This window comes from Rutilus rutilus (genome assembly GCF_951802725.1).
Source record: "Rutilus rutilus genome assembly, chromosome: 15".
NCBI lineage: Eukaryota > Metazoa > Chordata > Actinopteri > Cypriniformes > Leuciscidae > Rutilus > Rutilus rutilus.
Genome location: NC_140220.1, coordinates 26,968,980 through 26,992,510, shown reverse-complemented (window position 1 = coordinate 26,992,510; position 23,531 = coordinate 26,968,980). Strand labels below are relative to the sequence as shown.

At 38.5% G+C, this 23,531-nt stretch overlaps 1 protein-coding gene across 2 annotated transcripts in view; it reads right to left on the bottom strand.

The window, feature by feature from the left end:
* Positions 1-1,468: 1,468 nt before the first annotated feature.
* brf1b (BRF1 general transcription factor IIIB subunit b) overlaps positions 1,469-23,531 on the bottom strand; it is a 61,506-nt gene continuing 39,443 nt past the window's right edge. For both annotated transcript variants that reach the window (XM_084431689.1, XM_084431688.1), the window contains 7 exons: positions 21,199-21,263; positions 20,701-20,782; positions 20,251-20,303; positions 19,378-19,649; positions 5,060-5,114; positions 2,622-2,805; positions 1,469-2,267 (listed from right to left, as the gene is read on the bottom strand). In XM_084431689.1, coding sequence (XP_084287815.1) covers positions 2,230-2,267; positions 2,622-2,805; positions 5,060-5,114; positions 19,378-19,649; positions 20,251-20,303; positions 20,701-20,782; positions 21,199-21,263 — 749 coding nt within the window. In that variant the 3' untranslated portion in view covers positions 1,469-2,229. The remainder of the gene's footprint in view (positions 2,268-2,621; positions 2,806-5,059; positions 5,115-19,377; positions 19,650-20,250; positions 20,304-20,700; positions 20,783-21,198; positions 21,264-23,531) is intronic.

Below are 23,531 nucleotides of genomic sequence, written 5' to 3'. Positions count from 1 at the left end.
AGCTGCATGGTAACATAACTAACTTCAATTTGGGCTGGTAATTATGAAATCCAGTCCAGCGGTTCCTTGCGGTTATCTATAGAATGTTAAAATCACAGTGTTGACCTTGCTCTGAGAAGACTGTGATTAATATACCAGATCAACTGAAACCAGAGTAGGTGTACAGCCAGACAGAGTGGGAAGCAATTGGAACACAATGCTTTGAAAGAACTGAACCTGATACAGTTGAAGTATAAGGGCAGCCTTGCATCTGTGGACAAATCAAATCAGATGTGAGTGACAGGCAGCAGTACTGCAGAAACAGACTATTATAGTGTCTTGTTACCCTTCAGTCTGACCACCAGAGCGGGTTAAATGGGCTGCAGTTTCTTCATACTCTCAAAAGCAAACACGTACTGTAGACTATGCTGGAATCTTAAACCTCCTTGTAGCCACATATACTGCTCTGCCGTGTATGAATTCGGCCATTCACGCAGACAGGTTATTTCGGAGTAAATGGTTCTCTTTAGAGGCTTTCGTTCTAATGAGCTATCTGTTGATGAGCTCTGTCAGGGTATATGAGCCACAGGCAAAGCCCAACGCATTCGTCTGACCTCAGACTCGTAAAATCTATATCAATAGCCATTACAGTGCTCGCAAATGAAAATGGGATTTGTATGTTCCAGCTTTTGTGGTTCTTGAATGCTCAGATCATAGTCGCACAAAGACTGCTCTATTCTTATAACGAAATTCAGGAAACACTGATGAATCGCAGTTCTAAACCACTTTGACCATGACTCCTGAACAAATCTGATTTGAGACATTTGTGATTGTATCACAGACGTGTAGCTTTTGGGAAGGAGAGTTTAGGCTGTTATTCTGTAAGATTGGTTTGGTTGCCCAAACTAGAGTGTGTGTGTTGATAAAAAGCTAATAATCAATCAATCAATCAATCAATCAATCAATCAATAAAATAATAAAAAAAAACTGTTAAAATAAAAAAATCTAAATAAAACACGTAATAAAAGTTAACATTTTTGTTTACCTGCATGTCATATGACCAATAACCAACATTAGATAACTGTAAACATGCAAATATGTAAATTATTGATATATTACCTTAAACTCCTGGGGGGTACTTCAAGTAAATATTTTATGTCAAAGGGGTTTGGGTGAGAAAAGCGCTTGGGAATCTCTGCTGTAAGAGGCTGTACAGTAGTTGCTTGACATGAAAAATAAACATATACACATATATATGAAGAAATTAACCCTGAATTCACAATTTAAAGCATTAGTTTACACAAAAGTCATCATTTACTCACCCTCATGTTGTTCCAATCCCATATGACTTTCCTTCTTTCTTCAATGGAACACAAAAGGAGAATTCTTGAGGAATGCGGTGGTCGTTCTTTTTCAGTCAATTACAATGAATGAGGACGGGGGCTTTAAAACTTCAAAAATAATGTAAAAAGCAAATCATCATAAAACATCCTGAACAAACGTGAATTTATTCACATACATTATATTGTTCTAGTCACTAGTTTCCAATCACAGATCTGTACTCTGAAATCTACATCTTACAATAGTATTCAATGAAAACAGATAAAAAATACACTGCAGTATATTACACATTAATATTTATCATAACCCAACACAGAAGAACATTTACTTTTCATGGAATTAGGAAATATAACAGTGCATTTGACAAAATACGGTCACATATACATATATACAGACATTTGTAGCATTAAATAGCTTAAAAATAAAAAGTTAAACACAGTGACATATATTTACAGCTTATTACTATATATGTACAATAAATGTGGTACAAGTATAAAACAAATTGCTAATACATTGTCCCACAATGCATCCAACATTATTAGCAAGCTGAGCAGACATCTTCAAATCCTACTGCATCTGTGAAACATCTTCTCTGAGATCCTCAGCAAACTCCTTCAGTGCTTCCTGTTTCTTAGTGAAACATTGGCTAAAATGGTGCTAAGTAAGTGCTAAAATGATTTTATGCACACTGATTGTTCTTCAGTCTAAAGCTGCCAGCCACCTTCTTCCGTAGTAGCTCACTCATCACACAGATGCTGCAGTTTAACCAGTCATATGTAATGCACTGAGCGAGAGTGACCTTTCGTAAATGCGCAGCATATTATAGGCGTCTCAAATGTGCCTTAAATGCTCTTCTCCTCACTTTACAGGGTAATGGAAGGACAAGTTTGGTGGGCAGACAAGTTTAGTCTAAAAAACCTCCTCTTCTTCAGCTTCACATCCGTAATCTGTAAAGACAAAGGTTTGAATGAATTCAGGATAAATGGTGAAAAAGTCAAAATGGTAAAGATTAGATTAGATGGTAGACTGCTACCAGGACACCTCTGTGATAAGCAAGTATTTGTAGATGTATGACTTGCAGAGGAGACGGGTTCAGAGCAGTTTATCAAGATGATAAACACTTTAAATGCAGTCTGCCACAAATGCTAGAGAGTTACAGCCCACTTAGCATTACACAATTTGTCAAGATGAAGAGCCAGACCTTGGAACTAATCTGGGAAACCCTTGATCACTGAACCCTCGAGCCGTGACTTCATTATCCTTGTCAGTGACAAGGCTACAATCCGCTGTGACATACTGACCATTTCCACCTATCAGCTCCATGGCGCTAACGCAAGGCTCTTCCGCCTCTTCCTCATTTTCCTCTTCTTCCTCTGCGGGTTCCTCATATGCTACAGGCCCAATTTCCAACATGGGGGGAGGGGTGGGGGCCGGAGGGGGCTCTGGGGCTGCAGGAGGCAACATCGTGGTGATGTTGGTAGTGACCTGAAATAAATAATAAAGCAATGTTTTAGAACAACAAACATCAATTGCCAGATTAACTATATTTGTTTATAAATTCACAATGCTCCCCAAACTCTGAAAATCTGAATTCTACTGCCAGATTTAAATCATAATATCAATACTTTTTTGTTTGGTACCATGGTACAGTGGCAACTAAATATGCATCTAAAACGTTAAAATGTGGTGCTTATGTGGGTAATGCCAGTTTGAATTTGATCTGCAAAATTTTCTGATCCCATTCCTTCTCTCTTTTCTAATAATCTCCATTATTTTCAGTTCTGAAGTGCAGTGGCTAAGATATGTACATATCACATGTACATGTACATCTAACATACTAAATTGTGGTGCTAAATATATCCATCTGATGTGTTCAATCTTGGTGCTCATGTGGGAAACGCAGGTTTAATTCTGGCCTGCAACAGGTCCTGATCCCATTCCCCCTCTTTCTCATGAATAATTTCCATAATAATGTTTAATACTGATTCTAAGTCAGCACCATAGTGTGGTGGCTAGCATATGTGCATGTGACACTTTCAATCACGGTGCTCATGAAGGAAATACAGATTTGAATATGGCCAGCAATGTTTGCTGATTCCATTCTCCCTTCTCTCCCCATAATAATTTACTATCATTCTCCACTGTCTTTCCAATTAAGTAAAAAAAACAAAAAAAAACTAAAAATAGTGATTCTTCACATCACAGTCGAGCAAAAACAGAGATTAAATCTCCCAGCAGGCATCTGTATAAGGAAGTACAGCTCAGGGGAAGCAGAAGCCTAAATCAATTATCACATTGTGAAAAACGGAGGAAGAGCATGAAAGTCTCAGTGGTAATTATGGCACAGACTTGCCGCTGTACCATGAGGCCGCTCTTCAGGCGGAAACAGCCTAAAGGGGAAACAGCAGCAGCGGGGATCTTGTAAAAGGGACTGCCAAGCTTGGCAAACGCCTAAAAGACGCCCTGCAGCTCACCTGTGGGTTACACCCTGAGTGAGTAACCCAGGCTGGGATCACAGAGACATGCAGAGGCCTGATGGCTGGAGAATCTGGGCTGGGGCATTAATGATCTCATTAGGAACAAGACAATTTAGAAAACTTGAGATAATATTCCAGTACTTTTCTGTGTAGTACTTATATTTCATTCTGTGGTTCCTTGCCACATCTGAACTAAAACCCCTTGTGTATGAAACAGTGCTCTGCTTGTTCTTGTTTTGTGGGGGAAAAGGGGAGAACTGCAAATGTTTCTGAATAATGTTCCATAATTCTGAATCTCGCAGATAAAGGCACAATACATTATATAACACTGATCTTTTTTCAGAAGATCTCTGTAACAACCTGGATGGGACATCGGGAAGCTCAGTGCGTAAGCAAAGTTGACCCCTGCAGTCATTTTATACTTGATTTTTGCCACAGCAAATTTGTCTATTTGTGCATGCACTTTCATATGTTTGACTTCAGACCACATTGCTGCTCATTCAAGCTTGACCATTTTGAAGAGAGACAATAAGACCTAGAAAAGCCAATTCATCAAATTTTGTGGCTTGAACATTACCACAGATATTGACTTTCAATTAAATGTATATGCCATATTTACCCCATATTGTGAAATATGCTGGTTCGCTATTTTACTGCAGTGACATTTAGCTATGATGGATCTGATTATCGTGATGGATTTACCTCTGAAGTCAAGTAGGGTTAGTCAAGCAAATTTGATTTGACCTCTATCAAGCTGAAAGCTGAAATATTGCTCATTGGGTCAACAAGAAAACAGACCGCAAACAGTTCTGCACTGAGATGCCATTCAGTAATCACATTAGAGCCTTGGGTTAGAAATGAGGCGCATAGTTCAAAAAGAGAAGAGCAAATTCTTGCCATATTTAGTTTTTAATGTCCAACCAAATGTGTTAAAAAATAATAACTATGGTTTGTGCTGACATGTGTTACAACACTTACATTTACTAAATGTCTTTTTGCATATTGCTAGGTCTATGAATATTTGAAGAAAGTTTTTTTTTTTTTTTTTTTTTTTACCATAATGCGGGACTACTACACCGTAAAAAATTATTTCCATGATTTTTTTTCTTTTGTCAAAACAACTTAGATAATTAATGTGATTCCGATAACATATTTTGAGTTTCAATTTATTAAACCAATCTCATTGATTGTATTAAAATTTTTAGTTCATTAAAATTAAAAATGTTATTAACATTAACAGTAAGGGCCCTCATTTAACCTACCGGTGTGGCTGCTGTCCTCTTCTTCTTGGGAGCGGATGATATTAAAGGGCGGAGCCTAAAGAAACAAGGTAGAAAGGTAAAGTAATTATTTAGTGATTTTTCAGTGGCCTCACCCTTCTTCACAGCAGCTTATGCATTGACTGAAGAGCTCAAGAGCCCGTAACAAGCCTAATTTTCCTTCTAAAAATATGAAAATATGAAGCATACTTCCTGCCCCCTCCTTCACTCCCACCCCACAGCAGATTACAGAGGCATATCTAAAGCAATAGATTCACACTGAGACCTGCACTACTGGGGTTAAAGAAGCCCTGTGGCGCTGATGAAATGCTTAGCTTACACTTCCTGGTGACTGGATTTAAACATCAAACACCAGCACTATTTAGGGCTAATATTAAAGAGACCAGTATAAAACATTAATTAGTTTAATGGGGGAAGGGAGAGGGGAAGAGGGAACGTTCTGAAATGAGAATGACCTTGATCTGGCTTCATGTTAGTCCAGTGTGCACTGTGAAGACTGCTATTTATGTCATAATTATGATAAGCTGGTTCAGAGCTAAAGTGGAACAACGGCAATTGCATGTTTTGCCTGTGCATTTCTATATACAAGACAGAAGAAGAATATATAGGCAAGCTATTTATGTAGAAAAAATATATGCTATACTCAAAAATGTCTTCACCTGCTTTTTTAAAAATGTGAATGTTTGGAGCTTGTCTCATTTCAAAGCTCCATCTGATCTCATAAGGTTTACGTTAGAGTGTGTCAAAAAATCAAGGCTTGGTGTGTAAGGTGTCTTTGAATGCCCAAAGACTCCCCTAATGTGTTAGAATGGCTGAGCGTAAAAACAGCATTATAAGTAGGCAGGGATTTCCACAATGCTATTTAAAACAGCACTGATTGTGAATAGAAAGTTGCCTTCAAAAGATTTTACAGAAAATTTCACAGACCATGCAAGCCAAATAATCCCAAAATTTTGGAAAGCTTTACCAAAACAGACATGAAGGGTGTACATTGTTCACTCTGTTACACTGATGTATTAATTTCTGATATACTTGCAATAGTACTGAAAGTACTGCTTATGCAAATGCAGCTTCACATAGTCTCAATATTGTCTAAATATACAGAACAACCCACACAGGCATATAAACACTCAGTGAAGTGCAGAAAAGCTGGGCAGCGACTGTGCCTCCCTGGTGAGATCTCCCAGAGGACTTTGTGAGAGCACTTTCTTGGCCGATAAGGGAAAGTGCTGCTAATTAATCTGCTTAAAGAAAAGAGGAGGAGGAGAAAAAGAGTGAGCGAGAGAGAAAGTACACGCTGAGAACGGGGCTTCCTTTGTCGTAACTCATTAGGAGTGGCGGCCTACATCAGCCATCTGCAGCATGCTGGCCGAGTCGAGTCTGTTCTGGACAGATCTGCTCTATGCACCAGTGTCCTGGCCCTGGCACACACACCCTCAACATAACTCCAGTATTAGGATTATCCAACACATTACTGGAAAACACAATCACCCCCAAGCGGCCTCGCAGAGTGAATAGTCTTGGGAAGAGGCGCAGATCTACAACCCAAGTGTGACTAATACACTTACAAATCTTCAGCCATGGAAGTGAAATGGCCTCCAGCTGAATCTAGAGCACATATTGTGTATCTGATGCCTCTGCTTGCGGGGACTGAGAAACGTAGATAATCTTACAATACCGAATGCACAAGCTCAACTGAAAGGAGTGAGGATGCTGCTATAAATGAACCAGAAAGAAGATCTGAGCAGAAAGTTCAAGCGATTGTTTTGTCTTCTTCAAGGGCACGTCAAGGGGGAACAATGGCAGACCTTTTTAAAACAAGAAAGATTTATTTGAGAACCAAATTATGTAAAACACCCCAGAGAATATATTTTGAAATACGCAAGTTTATTTTTCGTACCCCTACTGGCAAATAGTTTTTTTCTTTTTCTAGTTTTAAACAAAAACTTTATAAAACTCTGTTAAATTTATGCTTAAAACAGGAAAAAATGTTTACCAGAGGTTAAGGAAAATAAACTTAATTCAAAATATATTCTCTGAAAACAAGTCTTCATTTCTTCACTTTTCTAAATGTATCCCTACACTGCTCATAATAAACTTGATAACCCAGTACAATAAGGTTGTTCCAAACAGTAGGCACCAATATTTACTCTATGACTAAAAATCTCCTGTTGATTTTCCAGTGATAAACAAATGATCTTTCCACACAGTCAATTGAACAATATTTGTAATGTACAGTTATGTGACCACTGAGATTTCACAGTGGGAGGGGATACTTTATTACAATATTGTAGAAGAGAAAAAAAAAAAAAATCAGCCAAAATATATTTTGTGGTCATGCTATTAGAACAAAAACATGTGTATCACATTTACCTTTGTACGCAAAATTCTGAGAGCAAAACAGTCATCTCAATAGAAATCTGTACATCTGTAGTTTTTAATGCTATTCTCATTGCAATTAGTATTGATTTCTGGTAATTCATATGAATTTAAACAATGTCATTTGTATGTTTTCGTGCAATCTGCTTATGCCCCAGTGACGGGTATGTTGAGGGGAGCTTCATGCTTACTTTTTTCATATGTTTTTATATGATTCACATTGTACGAATTCATACGCCACTTCGTAACAGTTATGTTTTCCTGTGAGATCAGGTTGATAATTTTGCATGAGGGACACGGGTATAAACTAAAGCTGCTTGGTTTAGAAGCGGTACTTCCTGCATAACTACAACCCTGTCTGCGAAATTTCACAGAAGTTTAGCTAATGTCACGTTAAACAGATTAGAACAGAGTGTTTGAGAGTAGCAGCCTATGAAGACAGCAGACAGCAAGGCTGCTCATCAGGGTTTGGATCAGAGCAATCAGCTCACAATCTGATGCACATGTCAGAGGTTTCCGCTCTAACACAGACGCACTTACACCGGCTCCTGAGTACTGTGAATACTGACCCTCCCACGGCCTTCTCTATAAATCACTGATGCAATTTATGGCAGACCGTCTGCTCATCTCTAAACACATTACAATCAGACGACTCGGCACACGGGCGCTCTAAGGCCCTTTAACCAGGCAGAATTAACCACCAAAACTCCTGTGTCAGATTGACAAAACCCTGTAAACACATCCAATTATACTTCAAGAGCTCTTTTATGCATTTAATAGCGGGCATCTGCTGCCCAGAGATGTCAGATCAGTGAGCGTCAGAGAGAGAGAGAGAGAAAAAATGAGAGAAATAGAACAGGAGAACAGGATCATTCAGATATGTGTATCCCGAGGACAATCTCTAAATGTGACTGTTGAACCCTGATCTTCTCCATCTCTGTTTCCACAGCACTGCCCCTTCATGCCCGGCAGGGGCCGACCACATCACAACACAATCCTCCACAACCCCCCTGGGTGGCACATTCACATACTACACACACGACTGCGAGTGACACTGAGCTGAACGGCCCCTGGCATGTGACCTGGACCACTGAGAACCGTGAGGGTCCTGTATGTGTTTGGAGGTTAGATGTCAAGATGAGTACTGTATAAACAAACATTCAGTATTGTGTGTGCTTGCTCTGAAATGTGAAGGGTAAGTGAACGATGATGTCAGTAGGTGTGTGTTTGGTCTGTGAGGTAAGTGTGAATTTCAGTGGAGTGTGATGCACTGGAGTGAGGTCACATTAAGGCCACATATCAAATATGTATGATGTGAGATTATGAACAAGGTTGTTTGAATTAACAGTATTCATTTGCCCTAAATTCCTGTTTTTGTATGCTGTGTCTCACTAGTTCCATATGAGTTAGTGTATCATGCATACACATTTGGGTACAGACAAGGGACTTGATTCTCTGAACATTGAGACACCGATGAACTAAAACTAAAACATCACTGGTACTTATCAACGGCATCACTGTACAAATGTTCAAAAGTTTGAGATGCATCTGGGATCATTTGTTATCTTTATCATGCAGCTTCACTCTCCATTTCTGTTGGGTTGAGACTGATGATGAAAACATGATGACAGTTTCAGCAAGTGAGCATATGCATTTTAAGAATTTTTAATGAGCGAACATACCGACTGCTCTACATCAACTGTCTTTTGAGTCAGACTGTGAGATAGGCTATACATCTTAGCTAAGACTTTTGTCACAAATGACAGCACTGACTGGCATTTTAAGTCCCCAGAGTCTATGTTCATTCTGACATCCTCATTTACGTACAAAATGTGAAATACTAGCCTTACAAGCCAGACCCATATCAAGATGTTGGGTCTGGGAACACACCATTGGCAGGGCTCAATCCGAAAGGCGTTCAAATTCCCTCTGCACGCAATAGGATCTAGTTGATAGATTAAACTTTTGCCATATCCGGTCAGCAAAACTCCGAACACATCTTCCTTTTTTAAGAATGACTTCAGTGCCGTTCTTTGTTCTTTTCTCAAAGAAAAACTTAACTCCAAGTCGCGGCCAAAGCAGATTCGAAAGACCGCTGTTCGCCAGCAGCAGCAGCCATCTTCTTTGTTTTCAAGTAGCAGGGAATTCACGCGGAACCGTCACAACTCTGCCGTCATTATGTTAAGCCCGCCCACCGACTCTATACACGATGTGATTGGCCTGACTAGAGTTTGGGTTTTCCAGCTCGCAAGCCAACGGAGAGTTGCTAGATGACACTGGCTGCAAAATAAAATTTGCTGCCGCTAGGGTGCGTCTAGATTTCTAGGCTAGTGAAATACTGCAATGCTGTTAGAACTTCATCTGAGACTAAGATATTGTAAAGGCAACTGATCCAAAACCACCAACTTTGCCCTCCGACAATTTTTTTTATTTTATGATCCTTGAAATGTCTCTTAGTTTAAAACAATCTCACTGATCTTTCAGTGAAACCTAAAGGGTTGAATCAGAGTTAAATATGACAGAGTAACAAGGTTCGATTTAATATATTGAGTAATGAACTTCATTAAATTGAAAATAGTCTGTCAGCCTAGCAAAGCCATAGAGGCAAAACACAGTATCTTCACATATCCTGTATACAGGAGGTCTGAGGCACATTCACACACTGCAACATCAGGTAGCATCTGTGCATTGCTTCCCCCTCACAGGATTTTCACAGGTGCCTGGCACCAGGCGAAAGTGTGAAGTCAAAATGGGTACATCTGCAGAACAGAACTGTGGCATCTTTACTGAAAATAAATCACTAGAACCAGATGGCTGACCTGCATTATTGAACAGGGTGCTACATTTTGGGTGTCCCTCTTTTGACCTCTCAGGAGGAGGTAAAAACGGGCCTATCCACAGGTCAGACGGGGTGCCCTCAGGGCTGAGTGGGTGAAGCTGGTGAGGACACCCAGCCCTTATGCCAGGCTTCATACACCCCCCGGCAATCTGCACCCGCCCTGGGCCAGATGGTGAATGAGCTGGCTAATGGAGCGAATTCATGCAAGACAAATTTGCCCACTTAACAATCAATCCCAACACTGCTCTGTCATCAATAATTTCCTAGGATCTCCCAGGACTCTTTCAAAGGCAGACTGAATCACTGCTGTAAACACCATCAGGTCTATGAGAGAGATAAAGCTTTGAATAAACTGCCAATCAAACAAAGGCAAATACAATTCTTCGATATGCAGTCTAAAGCATGTTTTCAGAAATACATAACATAACTGAACCAGGCTGGATTTATTAGATTTATTTATTACTGAAACATTATTTTTAATATTATTTAAAAAAATATTATAATTATATAAAAACTATTGATATATGTAATAATCTACAGTATAAATAGTTTAGATTATAACTATACTATAATAATCATTATTAGCATAAATATACAATATAATACAAAAAAAGAATCTAAATTGTGATTGGGTTAGCCGCAATCAAATTTGGAGCTATAACCGTACACACATTTTATATTAATATTTTTATTGGAAACCATAAATAAATAGCCTACAGTAAAGTTAATGATCTATTTTATTTGTGGAAGATTGTTTATTATGATTCTTAATAAAATCAATATGATTATTATTAATAAAACAAATTTAACTATTTACGGAGCATAAGTGTCTATAATCATGCCACAGAACATGCCTTACTCAAGCTAAAATTACTGCAATGCACAGCCTCTCTAATGGCTTATTTCTTTAGTAACATAGGATAAAAGCTTTGTTACTTGTCTAAATTTAAACAGTTGTTTCCTCATCCTCCAGCTGCAGATTAAACATATATGTAATTCTAGAAACAAAGTATGCATGAGTATTTGAGTACCAAAGCTAACAATCTATTCACATTTGGGTTATATACAGAATAACACGCTGAAGGCTGTAGGGCGGAAATCAAACACTTCCACTATTACTGATGTGTTCTTATGGGCTTTGTAGCTAGGCAACACATTTAAACGGCTCTTAGTGTGATCTCATTTAAAAAAAAAAAAAAAAAAAACTGGCCTAGACTCAGCCATTTCAGAGGGAGCACTTTTGCTCCGCTGGGCCCATATGCCAGTTTGTCAATAATGCATGTCGATGAAATCTGACAGGGGAGGGAAGTAATATTTCTGTTGAGCCAATATCATACAGCAGCTGGCTTTGTGTAAATAAATCTAAGGGGGGAGAGGGGTGTAATGGGTGGAAGCTCTCCACCAGCTTTGGGTGCCACTATGCAGCTGTAATCCCCGCTCTCCAGCTGGGGGTATCAGCGGTTTAGTTGTAAGGGAAGTTGGAGAGCAGATTTTGGGGCAGGTCTAAAAACACAAAATGCTAATATTCATAAATAAGTAAGAAATTAATTAGCTAAAATATATAGATTTATTAATGATCCTGAAAATGGAATGGGACTAAAATACAAATGCAGCAAAAAAAATTCTAATTCATAAAAAAAGGCTATACTGAACCAATTCTTTTTAATGAGTTGATCTAAAGCTGCAGTCACATGAACTAAATTTCAGCGTGATTAAAAGGTCCATTGTCTATTGTCAATAGCACAGTAATGTATGAAGCACAGCTCATACAAAAGTCACTTTCAAACCAAACAGCTTTCTGTTGGTCAGTGCGACAAATTTACATAACCAACTTAAAAAAAAGAAAAAGATTCTGCATGGGGAACTTTTTTGCCCTCACGCAAAACTCCCAAATCTGTGGTAAATGTGACAGGCTAAGGCCTGAATCAGACTCACTCAGGTAGAATGAAAAAAGCTATACACTAACTAAAGCAAATCTCTATATGGTGATTCTGTCATTTGTCAACTAAGAATCATTTGGCTCCTAAATGTTTCATGAGAGCCAATTACCCACTTGTCATTAAACAAAACACCATATTATATATTTATTCAAAACTAAATCTTAAGCTTAAAAAAAAAAGCTTCTAGCTGAAACACAAGAAACAAAACAAAAACAAAACATCAGGCAATGGGGTTCAAACCAGTGCCTAAACTACTGTACAGCTCCAATGACCTATAATAGTCAAACCCACTATTACTTCAGTGACCCTCAATCCTCATGAAAGTGGTTGCACAGCTAGAAAAATATCCAATAATAACCGTCAAATATCACTGGACTCATAAAACAGTGGGGAGTTTACGCAGAGTCTGAGGGATGAATCGAGAAAGGGGGGTAAAAGCAGCAACACATTCCAAAAAAAGCTTCCCTAACAAATATTCACAGAGCATCCTTTTCCTGAAGGACAAAGCTATTACACATTCCGCTCCTTCTTTCAGATCTAGCATGATGGAGGAGATACAGAGGGAAGACATGCAATCTGACCCTGGAGGAGGCAACAATTAGGGCCCAGTTGTTTCCACACCTCGTAGTGTCAAGGCATCTTATCACACTTCCTGCAGGCCACTGAGGAAGGCCCCCAGCGGTCTGACCCGGGGAAAAGGCTTCGAGAGAAAGAGAGATACATAGAGGAGAAGAAAGGTGTGATTATTCTCTTTGTATCTCACCCTCCAGCGCAACAGAGGGAAGGTGGGATTTGTCCCTAATTTCACTATTGTGACTTTGATCAGTATTTCACCAATACAGCCAGTCATTATTTAATAATATTACAAATCTTATTGTATTTTGAATCAAATAAAAGTAGCCTTTGTGAGCATTTCTTTAAAAAACTTTTGAACGGTAGTGTGTGCATATATATGTGTGTGTGCAATATATATTAGTGCTCTCAATTGATTAAAAACTTAGCTAATTGCACATTTTTTAAGTCATTAATCGGGATTAATCGCACCTAACAATAAAGTTTTTAATATATTGTAATACTTTCACATTGAATCTCCAAAATAATGTAGAAACAACATAAAGACAGTATATTTAAAAAAAAATTAATGGCATCTTTCTAAGAAGCACTATGAATGACTAATATCAGTACTGATGCTGATGTCTCTACTACAAGGATTAGGCAAAAAAAAAAAAAAAAAAAAAAACTTTTAATTTAAGTAAAAAAAAATAAAAATCACAGAAACCCATTGTAATAAATGTCACATTTAGATGTGCCGGTCACGTTTTGAGTTTGTTTGTTTACGTTTTGTTTACATACTGTATGAATTTAAGCCTTCTGAGTCTGTCCCTTGTATTGGGTTGTTGTTTGAAGTCAGTGTGTTTGTGGTTGTGTTTCCTCTGAGTTATTCTCCTGGTTATTATTTTGATTCTTGGATTAGATTTATTTTGAGTATCTCCATCGTAGTACAGTTCATTACAGCCACCGACCGTAACAGTGCCTTTGATATCGGGGCTCAACGATAAGGTTTTTTTCCATTGGCCCAGTCAGACTGTTTGATTTGTACCCGCCTTGCTAAAATGCACAAAGTGAGTGATTTTCTCTCTTTTGTTCTTTGATTAACATTAATTAGGCCGCTGTCACTTTAAGACCTGACGCACACGACGGTGGATCTGACACGCATCCTATTTTCTTACAACTCTTTACGTTTATTTAACACTTTTTTATTAATTTAAGACTCTGCTTACGAGGATACTCACCAGTTCAAGCGTGAAAGAGTACTCAGTGCGGCTCTGGCTTGTCTGAAGCGGCATTCTGTGCGTGTGTTTCAGGTATATGTTCACAGAGAGCTGCTTCAGAGACAGCACGCCAGTACAGATTAAATCATAATCTTATCATGGTTGAATGGTTTAATAGCACCTGAATGAATGGTAGCGTCATCATATAATGTAACGCTAGCCAAAGGATGCCAGGAAAAAACAGATGCTGCGTTGATTGCGGTAAATATTTTTAATTGCATGCGTTAACGCGTTAATTTTGACAGTCCTAATATATACATACATACATACACACATATATAATATATATACACATGCACATATATATATATATATATACAATACACTAAAACTATACTGTCTCAAACACTTATTCACAGTCACCAACCATGGCGTTCTTGATCATTCCCTACCACCAAACAAAACAGTGTGTGGGAGTGAGAACGCCTTGAACTGATCACACATGAAGAATTTGACATGCCGCAAAGCCTCCATGAGGCAAGTAGCAATTTTCTTTCATCATAGGGACTGCTGCTTAGGAACAGCTTTTGTCCAAAACCTGTAGCGCTTTGTGTACAACAAAGCGATCAAAACCTTGCAGTGGCAAGGAAAGTGCACAGGAGGATCTATCACCTGCAATCATAATAACATCTGTACATGCATTCCTGCTCCATGCCACCAGAAGAGAAAAGTTTCCATTACGGATTCAAGTCAGTCAGGGAAGATGAGTGGGAGAAGACTCCTGCTGATACAGCTTGAGAAGTGTGCTGTGACTGAGTCAACCTCCCATTGTGACTCTAGTGCAGATGGAAAAGAAGGGTAAGAGAGCTCGCAAAGCTTTCAAGATGGCCTCTCGGCATCACCTACAGAACCCTGGCCTTGTAACATCTGCTGAGGTGAGACTCGGTGGGGAGGCCTATAGAGCACAACAGCCAAGTTTTGGAAGTAAAAATCTCATTAATTTTCTCCATATTTTAACAGTAACCATTCAAAACATGAGATCCGAGATTAGTAAGTGATGATACGCTATCATTCAACAGTTTGGGGTAAGTACGATTTTTTTCTAAAGACATTAATACTTTTATTTAACAAGGATGAATTAAATTGATCAAAAGTGACAGTAAAGACATTTAGAATGTCACAAAACATTTTAATTTCAAATAAATGCTGTTCGTTGTAACTTTCTATTCATCAAAGAATCCTGAAAAACACCTGTTTTTAACTGTTTCTTGAGCACTAAATCTGCATATAAGAATGATTTCTGAAGGATCATGTGACACTGAAGACTGGGGTAATGATGCTGAAAATTCAGCTTTGCCATCACAGGAATAAATTACATTTTTAAAATATATTAAAATAGAGAACAGTTATTTAAATTGTAATAACATTTCACAATACTGTTTTAACTGTATTTTGATCAAATAAATGCAGCTTTGGTGAGTATAATACGATTTTTTAAATGCTTTTGAAAGAAGTCTATCAACCCCAAACGTTTCAACAGTAGTGTACTCCTGTAGACGTCAAGAGTCTGTGAGAATTCAAAATATATTTTTCAAAAACTTTGGACAATATTTTAAATTCTCAGTGAAGAAATACACTATCCACAATCCTGAAATGGAAGCGCCTTGAATCCACCAATCAGAGAAGTCGGTGTTGCCAAAGAAATGAGAGCCAGACCTATAGTTGCAAATGACAACCAAATCAGTCCAACAAACAACTTAAATATTCATATATACCTGACTATTTATACTATTTATTTCTACTTCAAATATATATTTTTTTTATTTATTTATTTATTTTTTATAAAAAAATACCAAATCAATAGTATTGCATCATTCACAATGCTTCATGGGCAGTAGTTCTTTGACACATGAAAGATATTAATTAAACAGTCTTGTGCATTTGAGCTTTCTGTGATTTTCAAATATTTTTAACTTCAGAGCTGGGCAGTTTTGTTGATGGCTTTTTTTGTTGAAATCCCTATGAAGAAAAATACTTATAGAACCAAGAATGCTAAAAAATGTGTGGTGTCATTGGTGTCTGTGGATTTCCTTCCATCATTATTGTGATTTCATTATTGCCACTCTAAAATCCAGAGTTATTTCTAATGACCTCACAAGATTAAATGAAACAATCCAGCTGCTTTGTCTCGACCAAACATGATTCCCATCAGCAGGATGTGGCTCCCTTACTCCCACCACCAGACATCCTCTGGACTAACAGATCTCAATAGAGCCCATCATGCTGAGAGACCCAGCCTAAAACCTTTCCCCTGTGCTTAGAGGTCAAGAACCAGGCACAAGATGACCCTAAGAGGTCCTTCCTACCGTCTTATCTCACTTAGGCCTAAAGTACAACCATTTACTACAAGAGATTTTCTGTGACAAAAGTCTTTAGAGAACAACTTTGCGATACCGCTAGACGGTTCCATGCTGTCTTGGGTCAACGTGACCACATTATAAACAAACAAAATGACTCATTCTGCCGATCTAGTTGCTAGGAGGTGGTGAAAGGTTTTTGGCGACAAGGAGCTCCATTGAGACGGCCCGAATGACACACTCCACAGTCGGTTGCCTTGGTTTCCTGCCCTGTATAACGCAAGATGACGGGTTCAAACAGTATGGACATTGAGAGCCCACTGTAATAATGAGCGAAAAGCCATACTGCTGGAAGTGGACTAACGTTAGGGTGGAAACAATGACATTTTAGTGTGGGAAACTGAGCCGGGTCAAACAGAGAGGGAGGATCTGCGAAACACATCAGGGCAAACAGGCTCACTGGCTATTTCCGGATGCGCCTGGCAAAATAAATGAGAGGTGCTGTGAACTTTACTCAGTGTAGGCCTGGTGGAAAGCACATCTCAGGAACAACTCTAACTCATTCAGTCTGACCTTAACCTAACATTTACAAATCAATCTCCACTCACATTGTCATGGAGCTGAAAAAACAGACTGGATCTGGTACAGAGCAGAAATACATATACTCTTCACTCCCAAGTCCCAAGGGTCAATGCTGCTCCTCAAATCGTCAGTCTGATTTCAAAGCGGTAGCTGTTACTGTAAAACGAGGATCAGAAACAGGATCAGGCAGCACGCTGGAGCTGGGAGGCGAAGCGTTCTGTCGTGCTGTCACTTTTTCTGAGGTACGCCGAGAAAAGAGGCATAGACAGGTCATCCCCGCGCATTGAGATCAGATTTACACTTCAAAAAGCAAATCCCGGCAGTTTTAAGAACGGTAAGCCTTTACTAAAAGACAAGGGGTAGAAAAGGAAGGGGGTTTGAAGAGGTGAAAAAAGGAGGAAAGACATTAAAGAAAAGGAACTGGATGCCAATTATCTTCTTATCTTTCAGGAGGAGAGCTTCTCCGTTGCTGTTAGTTTGGAGGTCGTGCGGAGGTTTAATCTGGCAGCTGGTGTTTGAGGCTGGTAAAGGGGGATGGAAGTCTGATTCTACCTGGTTAGCGGAGCGTTTAGAAGGAGTCTGGGAGCTACTAAAGGCAGTGAAGAAGAGTAACAACAGCATCTTTATGCAGGCAAATAGATCTGTGTTAGTCTATTCAGCCCCCAAAAATACCATGTATACCAGTTCATATACCAAAATATCTTTGAAGATATGTGCTTTGATCAGCTGGAGTGAGAGTTCCGTGACGAGTAATGCATGCATTGTGAATGCTGAGCAATTTTAGGCATTTATTTCTGCACACTTCAGTCAATCCAGAAAAGAAAAGGGGCTACTCGCTCTTTTGAACCATTTGTTTCTAAAAGTACTGCGTGAAATATCTTAGACAGTTGCTACTTGCAACTAAAAAGTATTTGCCCTCCCATAGCAGCTCATTACAAATGTTCCCATGATTCAACAGGAGGGGGAACAAGCTCTCTCAACTGGAGCTGGAACTAAATTCAAGTTTATCGTCCAATTTGTTCCACAGTGTCATCAGACTATGATGATTTTATATTTTTACACAGGCCTCTGCTGGTTTGGCCCAGCTGATGGGGTGAACAAGAGTTCAAGCAAGGTAAGGTAACATACATCATCATGCCTTGCAACAATTGGGGGTTTTCATGAATACATCTTTGTATTCAATTAACAAATAAAGTAAATAAAAAAAGCTTTATATGACTAAAAAAGTGATAAAAATAGATAAGTTTGGGGTCAGTATGATTTTTTTTTTACATTCAACAATGATAATAATAAGAAATGTTTCATGAGCACCAAATCAACACATTGGACATGTGACACTGAAGACTGGAGTAATGATGCTGAAAATTCAGCTTTGTCATCACAGGAAAAAATTACATTTTAAAATCTAGAATTCAATTCTATTAAAATAGATAACAGTTTGTTTTTGCTTTTTTGTAATAATATTTCACAATACTGTTGTTTTTACTGTATTTATCATCAAATAAATGTAGCCTTGGTAAGCATAAGAGACTTCTTAAAAAAAATCGTACCGACCCCGAACCTTTGAAAGGTAGTTTAACAAAAATAATAATCATTTTAAAAAAAAAATATTGCATTCCCACCAGACAAAGCAAATGATAACACTAGCACACTAGCCAGCTATGTTTTTATATCTTCAGGATATCCATTATATTTATATTTAAGAAATCTCAAATGTAATAAAACTAATGTGAGAGTTGTATAGTTTGTTTCAAACACATTCGTGAATATAAGATTCAAAAGAAAGGGGACAGTTAATTTCCTTTTCGAAGCTTCAGAATATGAGGTCTCCGACAGTGTTCGTATGTCTGATTCATCATCATCTCACCATTCAGTATGAAATTAGTAATTATCATTAACGAAATGGACTGGAGGAAAGGCATCACACAATGAGAAATTATCTTTCAACGCCAAAGTGTAGAAGTCATGATCTTGCGCTCCGTCTGTCGTATATTCATTACTTCTCTCACAGGGACGTTTGGAGCCCTGGAGGACTATTAATTGGAGAAGGGGCAGGCTCCCAGCATGCACTACAGGGTGCCAGGTGATGGCAGACAGACAGTCCTGGCACTGAATTGATGACAAGCTTTCTCCTGGTGGAAATGACTGTGAAGGTCAGCCAAAGGAGCAAAGCAAAGACAAAATGTTGGAGGCCGACAAGAAGAAAAATGTAGTCCTCCAAGGGCAAGGGAACAGCCTTTTTTATCAAGTCCTTTGTCTGAGGAACAAAAGAGGCTCTTTACCACTTGGAGTGGGTCCCTGTTACTACATAAAGACAGACTTAGTGGTTTCTGGGAGTGAAAAAGTAGAAAAAGTCGCAAAGCACAGTGTGAGCCAACAGTAACCAAGTTAAAAACAACAACAACAGATTCCCTATTCATTAAATTCTCACCTCTTGCCCATGAGGCTTGCGGGTTTAGCGAGCCCGAGATTGCTCTTGTTTGGCTGCTTCTTGCGGCGGGTCAACTTCTTGCGTCCAGAGCCACCGGCGGGCACCTCCTCGGCTTGCTGGGTGGTGTTGCTCCCACTGCTCTTGCTGTTGAGGTCCAACAAAACATCATAATTGATCTTACTGGAGATCTTTTTCTGCTCCAGCATCTTCTCTATGGCCTCTCCCGCAGTGCTGGCCAGGATCGGTTCTCGCTTCTTGGACGGCTTCTTTGGCTACACAAATTGAGATAAAAGTTGTTTACAGTGAAAAACAAACATTGGGGTCAGTGCTTAGATGGCTCTGCTTCAAAGCGAAGAGTTCTGGGTATCATTTAAATCTGAGTATCATTTAAACAGTGCATTTTCTCTATTGGGGCTTAATAAAATGATGTCAGACTAACAGCTGTCAACAAGAAGGTAACAGAATCCCATTAGTAGCCTGGAAAAGCAATCAAGCTCATCTGATCTGGTCACCGCTGACCATGTTTCTCGTCTACCAAAGTGTAACAAGTCTCTTCACAGTCAGCAAGTGGACGACTGTATCTGAAATTGCTATCAGGCTCAAGGCACCTCATTAGAGGTGCAGAGCGGGGCTGACTAATCCAAGCTCAACTGGGAGTCACAGTGCAGATGTCAGAGCAGACAGGTTAAGGAGAGGCGGCACTGAAAGCCTGGGGTGAAACCAGAGGAGCAATCGAAGTTCAAATGGAAAGTATGCGGTCTCCTAGGATCCCTAGCTGCTGAGTGTATAAAGACCTCGGAATGGGAGAGAAGCCCATGTCGACATAAGTAAGAGCCAGACACACACACACACACACACTCATGACTTACTCACCTTCTCCTTATAGGTCCCTTGTTCCTTCTCTTTAGCTATTCTTTCTTCTTTTTCTGAAAAAATAAAACCAAATGGGAGCACAATGGCTTTATCAAATGGAGCGGTTTAGAGTAGACACAAAAAGCAATACAAAATAAAGAGCTTTAAAAACTCAACAATCTTTTGAGCAGATTAACTTCAGAAGGTCAATCGTTTAGTTATCACAGGTGTTTTTCATTCACGTATTTTTTAAATATCGAGCCTAATCTCACAAGGTTCAGTCGTGGGATGAAATTGAAGTAGTTCACTTTGCCAATTGAGTATTTAAAAAACAAAATCCTTCCTTTCACTGATTTTTTTTTTTATCTCTGTGGCTGAGCAGTTCCCTTGTCAGACACATGCCTCTGACGTCAAATCGGGTTGTATTAATAAATGCACAGGTACTAAGCTCTTCTTCTCCTTTTTGCTTACCTTTCTGTTCCCTCAAATACTCCTCATTTTGCTTCATCCACAGCTCTGTCTTCGCCTCCACCTCTATCTCGTTCAGAATGTACTGGAGAAGAGATAACAGAAGTACTGCTAAGAGGTGATAATTTGTGAATCTGGGATGCAAGACATCAGACAGTTTTTGAACTTCACATGACCCTGCTAAAGTTCAGAAGACGTTTAAAGCTCCATCCTCAGAGAACAACACAGTAATGTGTTATACTGGAAATACTTTTTTCTCTTAATTAGTATTTTTGTCTTGTTTTTCAGTAAGAAAATTATATATATATATATATATATATATATATATATATATATTATCGTACACAGTTTTGCTTCTCAGGTAAATTTATCTTCTTGTAAAGATGTTTTTAATATTTTTTACCAGAAAACAAGACAAAAATACTGATTAGGAAAATTATTTTTGCAGGGTAAGATAAAGCGAATACATAAATTAAATCCATAAACCCATTAATAACATACCTTTTCAATTTCATCTTCATCAATCCCATCTAGATCTAGTTCTCCATTGCCTGATTTATCTTCCACTATAGAAAGACAAAGATACATGCATTAATAAAATGAGAAAAACATGATGAAAAGGAGTCTGATGCAGAGATGGTATGCTATACAAGAAGTACTTTGGTGGCATCCTCTGAATAATGCACGCACTGCCAGCTCATTGTTGTGTAATTGCCATTAATAGGCTTAGCAGTGATTCGAAAGGATTTTGTGTGTTCCTTAAATACTTTCCAAATTGTCTTGAAATCCACAGTGTCAAATTTATTAATCCCTAAATTGAAATCTCATACTGAGGCAAATATGAAAAGAAATGTTATGTATGCTAAAACAATGCCCTCAGGTACACATAAATGTGTGTTATAAACACCACCTGAATACTACTAGCATGTGTCTGTAGGAAAAAATAAATATGTATGAGATCAGGGCAAGAAGAGTGAGCTGTAAATATACATGATGAAAGAAAACAATCACAATATAGAGCAACATCTTCGCCTGTAAATGGGAATCTAATGGGTAGTAAAAACACATGAACTTTGCGAATGCAATAATCAATAGCGTTTACTCATGATGAATCAAATATAAACTATCTAAATAACACAAAAGAAACACTCTGATTCTGATTACCATTTGTATTCAGTTTTGTGTGATCTATCCTTGTTAACCTATACTTAGATTTAAAAACCTAAGCAAAGATTAAACTAAAGCAAACAGTGAAACGTGCTAAACTTTCTCTGTGACTTATTTTCATGTAACAAAAATGCTTTTTCTAAGTGTGAAGAGCTGCAAAAATTGGCCTGGGAAAAGTGTGATTGGATTGGTGGAGCCTCAGTGGATCAGGACCAGATGTTCATTAACTGAACATAGAGAGATCTGAACGTCGTCTTTACTGTGGCCATCCAACTCACATTCACACGCTCTGACGTTCTCACAGCAAGACTGGCTAGGGAGAACAGATTTAAATATCTGAACTGAGACAAACGAAAATGGGTCACAATCTGCCCTCATCTAAGATTCGTACACTTGCATGTGTGAGGTATAAGATACATCACACAACTTCAAAGGCTGTAGTCTCCAGTATTAGAGATGCAAAAAAAAAGAGATTCTAATTCCAGTTTGACTCAAACAGTCATTTATAAAAACTATTTTTTATTCTATACATTATTATACATTAAACATTAACAGTAAAATGTTATTAAAATAAAATATTATTTTAAAATGAAAACAAATACTAAATGTACATAGAATAAATATATTAAAATATACCAAATTTTCCAGATAATGTTTTAATAATATACTTTAGTGTAATGGAAATTTAAATGCATGTTGTCTTTATAATATTTATAATTATATTCTCAAATTGGTCTTTATACATAACAAATATGCAGCAGCCTTTTTATTTTAATTTAAAGACCCCTGGTTTAATTTAGTTAAATGGTTGACATGCTTCATGAATAACAAGGCATCCAGTTTAATAGCACATCTGAAGGTAAATCCATCCTCCCCTTGAACATTGACGTTTGTTACCAACAGTAATGCAAAGATGCATGTCAAAGTATGTGCAACAAAGCTGAGTGCTTCATGTGTTGATCAAGAAAATGTGTATGTATATAGTTGCATAAGGTGTGATTTTTTCCTAACTCACAATGTATGTCACATGGTGTCAGTCAAAAGCCAGTGTCTCATTTGGATTGTTTGTAGTTGTTCTTACTGCCTTCTCCACACCATCTTCTAACTATCTCCTACTGCCTGCACCTCTAACACCTGCTTTTCAAGGGGGAGGTGAATTCTAAATCTTTAGCAAGACAGTAATTGAATCCAGGTAGCTCGTCCATAAGACGGAGATAGGATACTTGCTCAGGCATGGGCCAACATGGGCACACTGGTCTATGAGGGAATTGAGCTTGTTTGCAGGCAGCTTGCTAGGGCTGTCACATATCAAACCCAGTGGAGCAAATCACAGCGTTTCACCAGAGCGATTGCACAGCCGGCTTGGATAGAAGGGAGAAAGAAAAACAACATGGCACGATCAGGTTTCTGCTCTTTAGAAGGTTGGCGTGTGGCTGATTGGGGTTGGTTAGATGATGGTAGCCTCTCACAAGGTGCTCCGGTTTCGTAGGGGGTTGAAAAACGTGAAAGAAGTCACCCAAAGGTCACATAGGGTAAGCTATGCAACCAGCAGGAAACGGTATACAACCAAGTCACTAACTTCTCTAGGCTTAATGTGCGGCCAGTCGGCCACATTAGCGAAATTTCAGTGAAAAAAGGTCCATTGTCAATAGCGAAGAGATGTATGA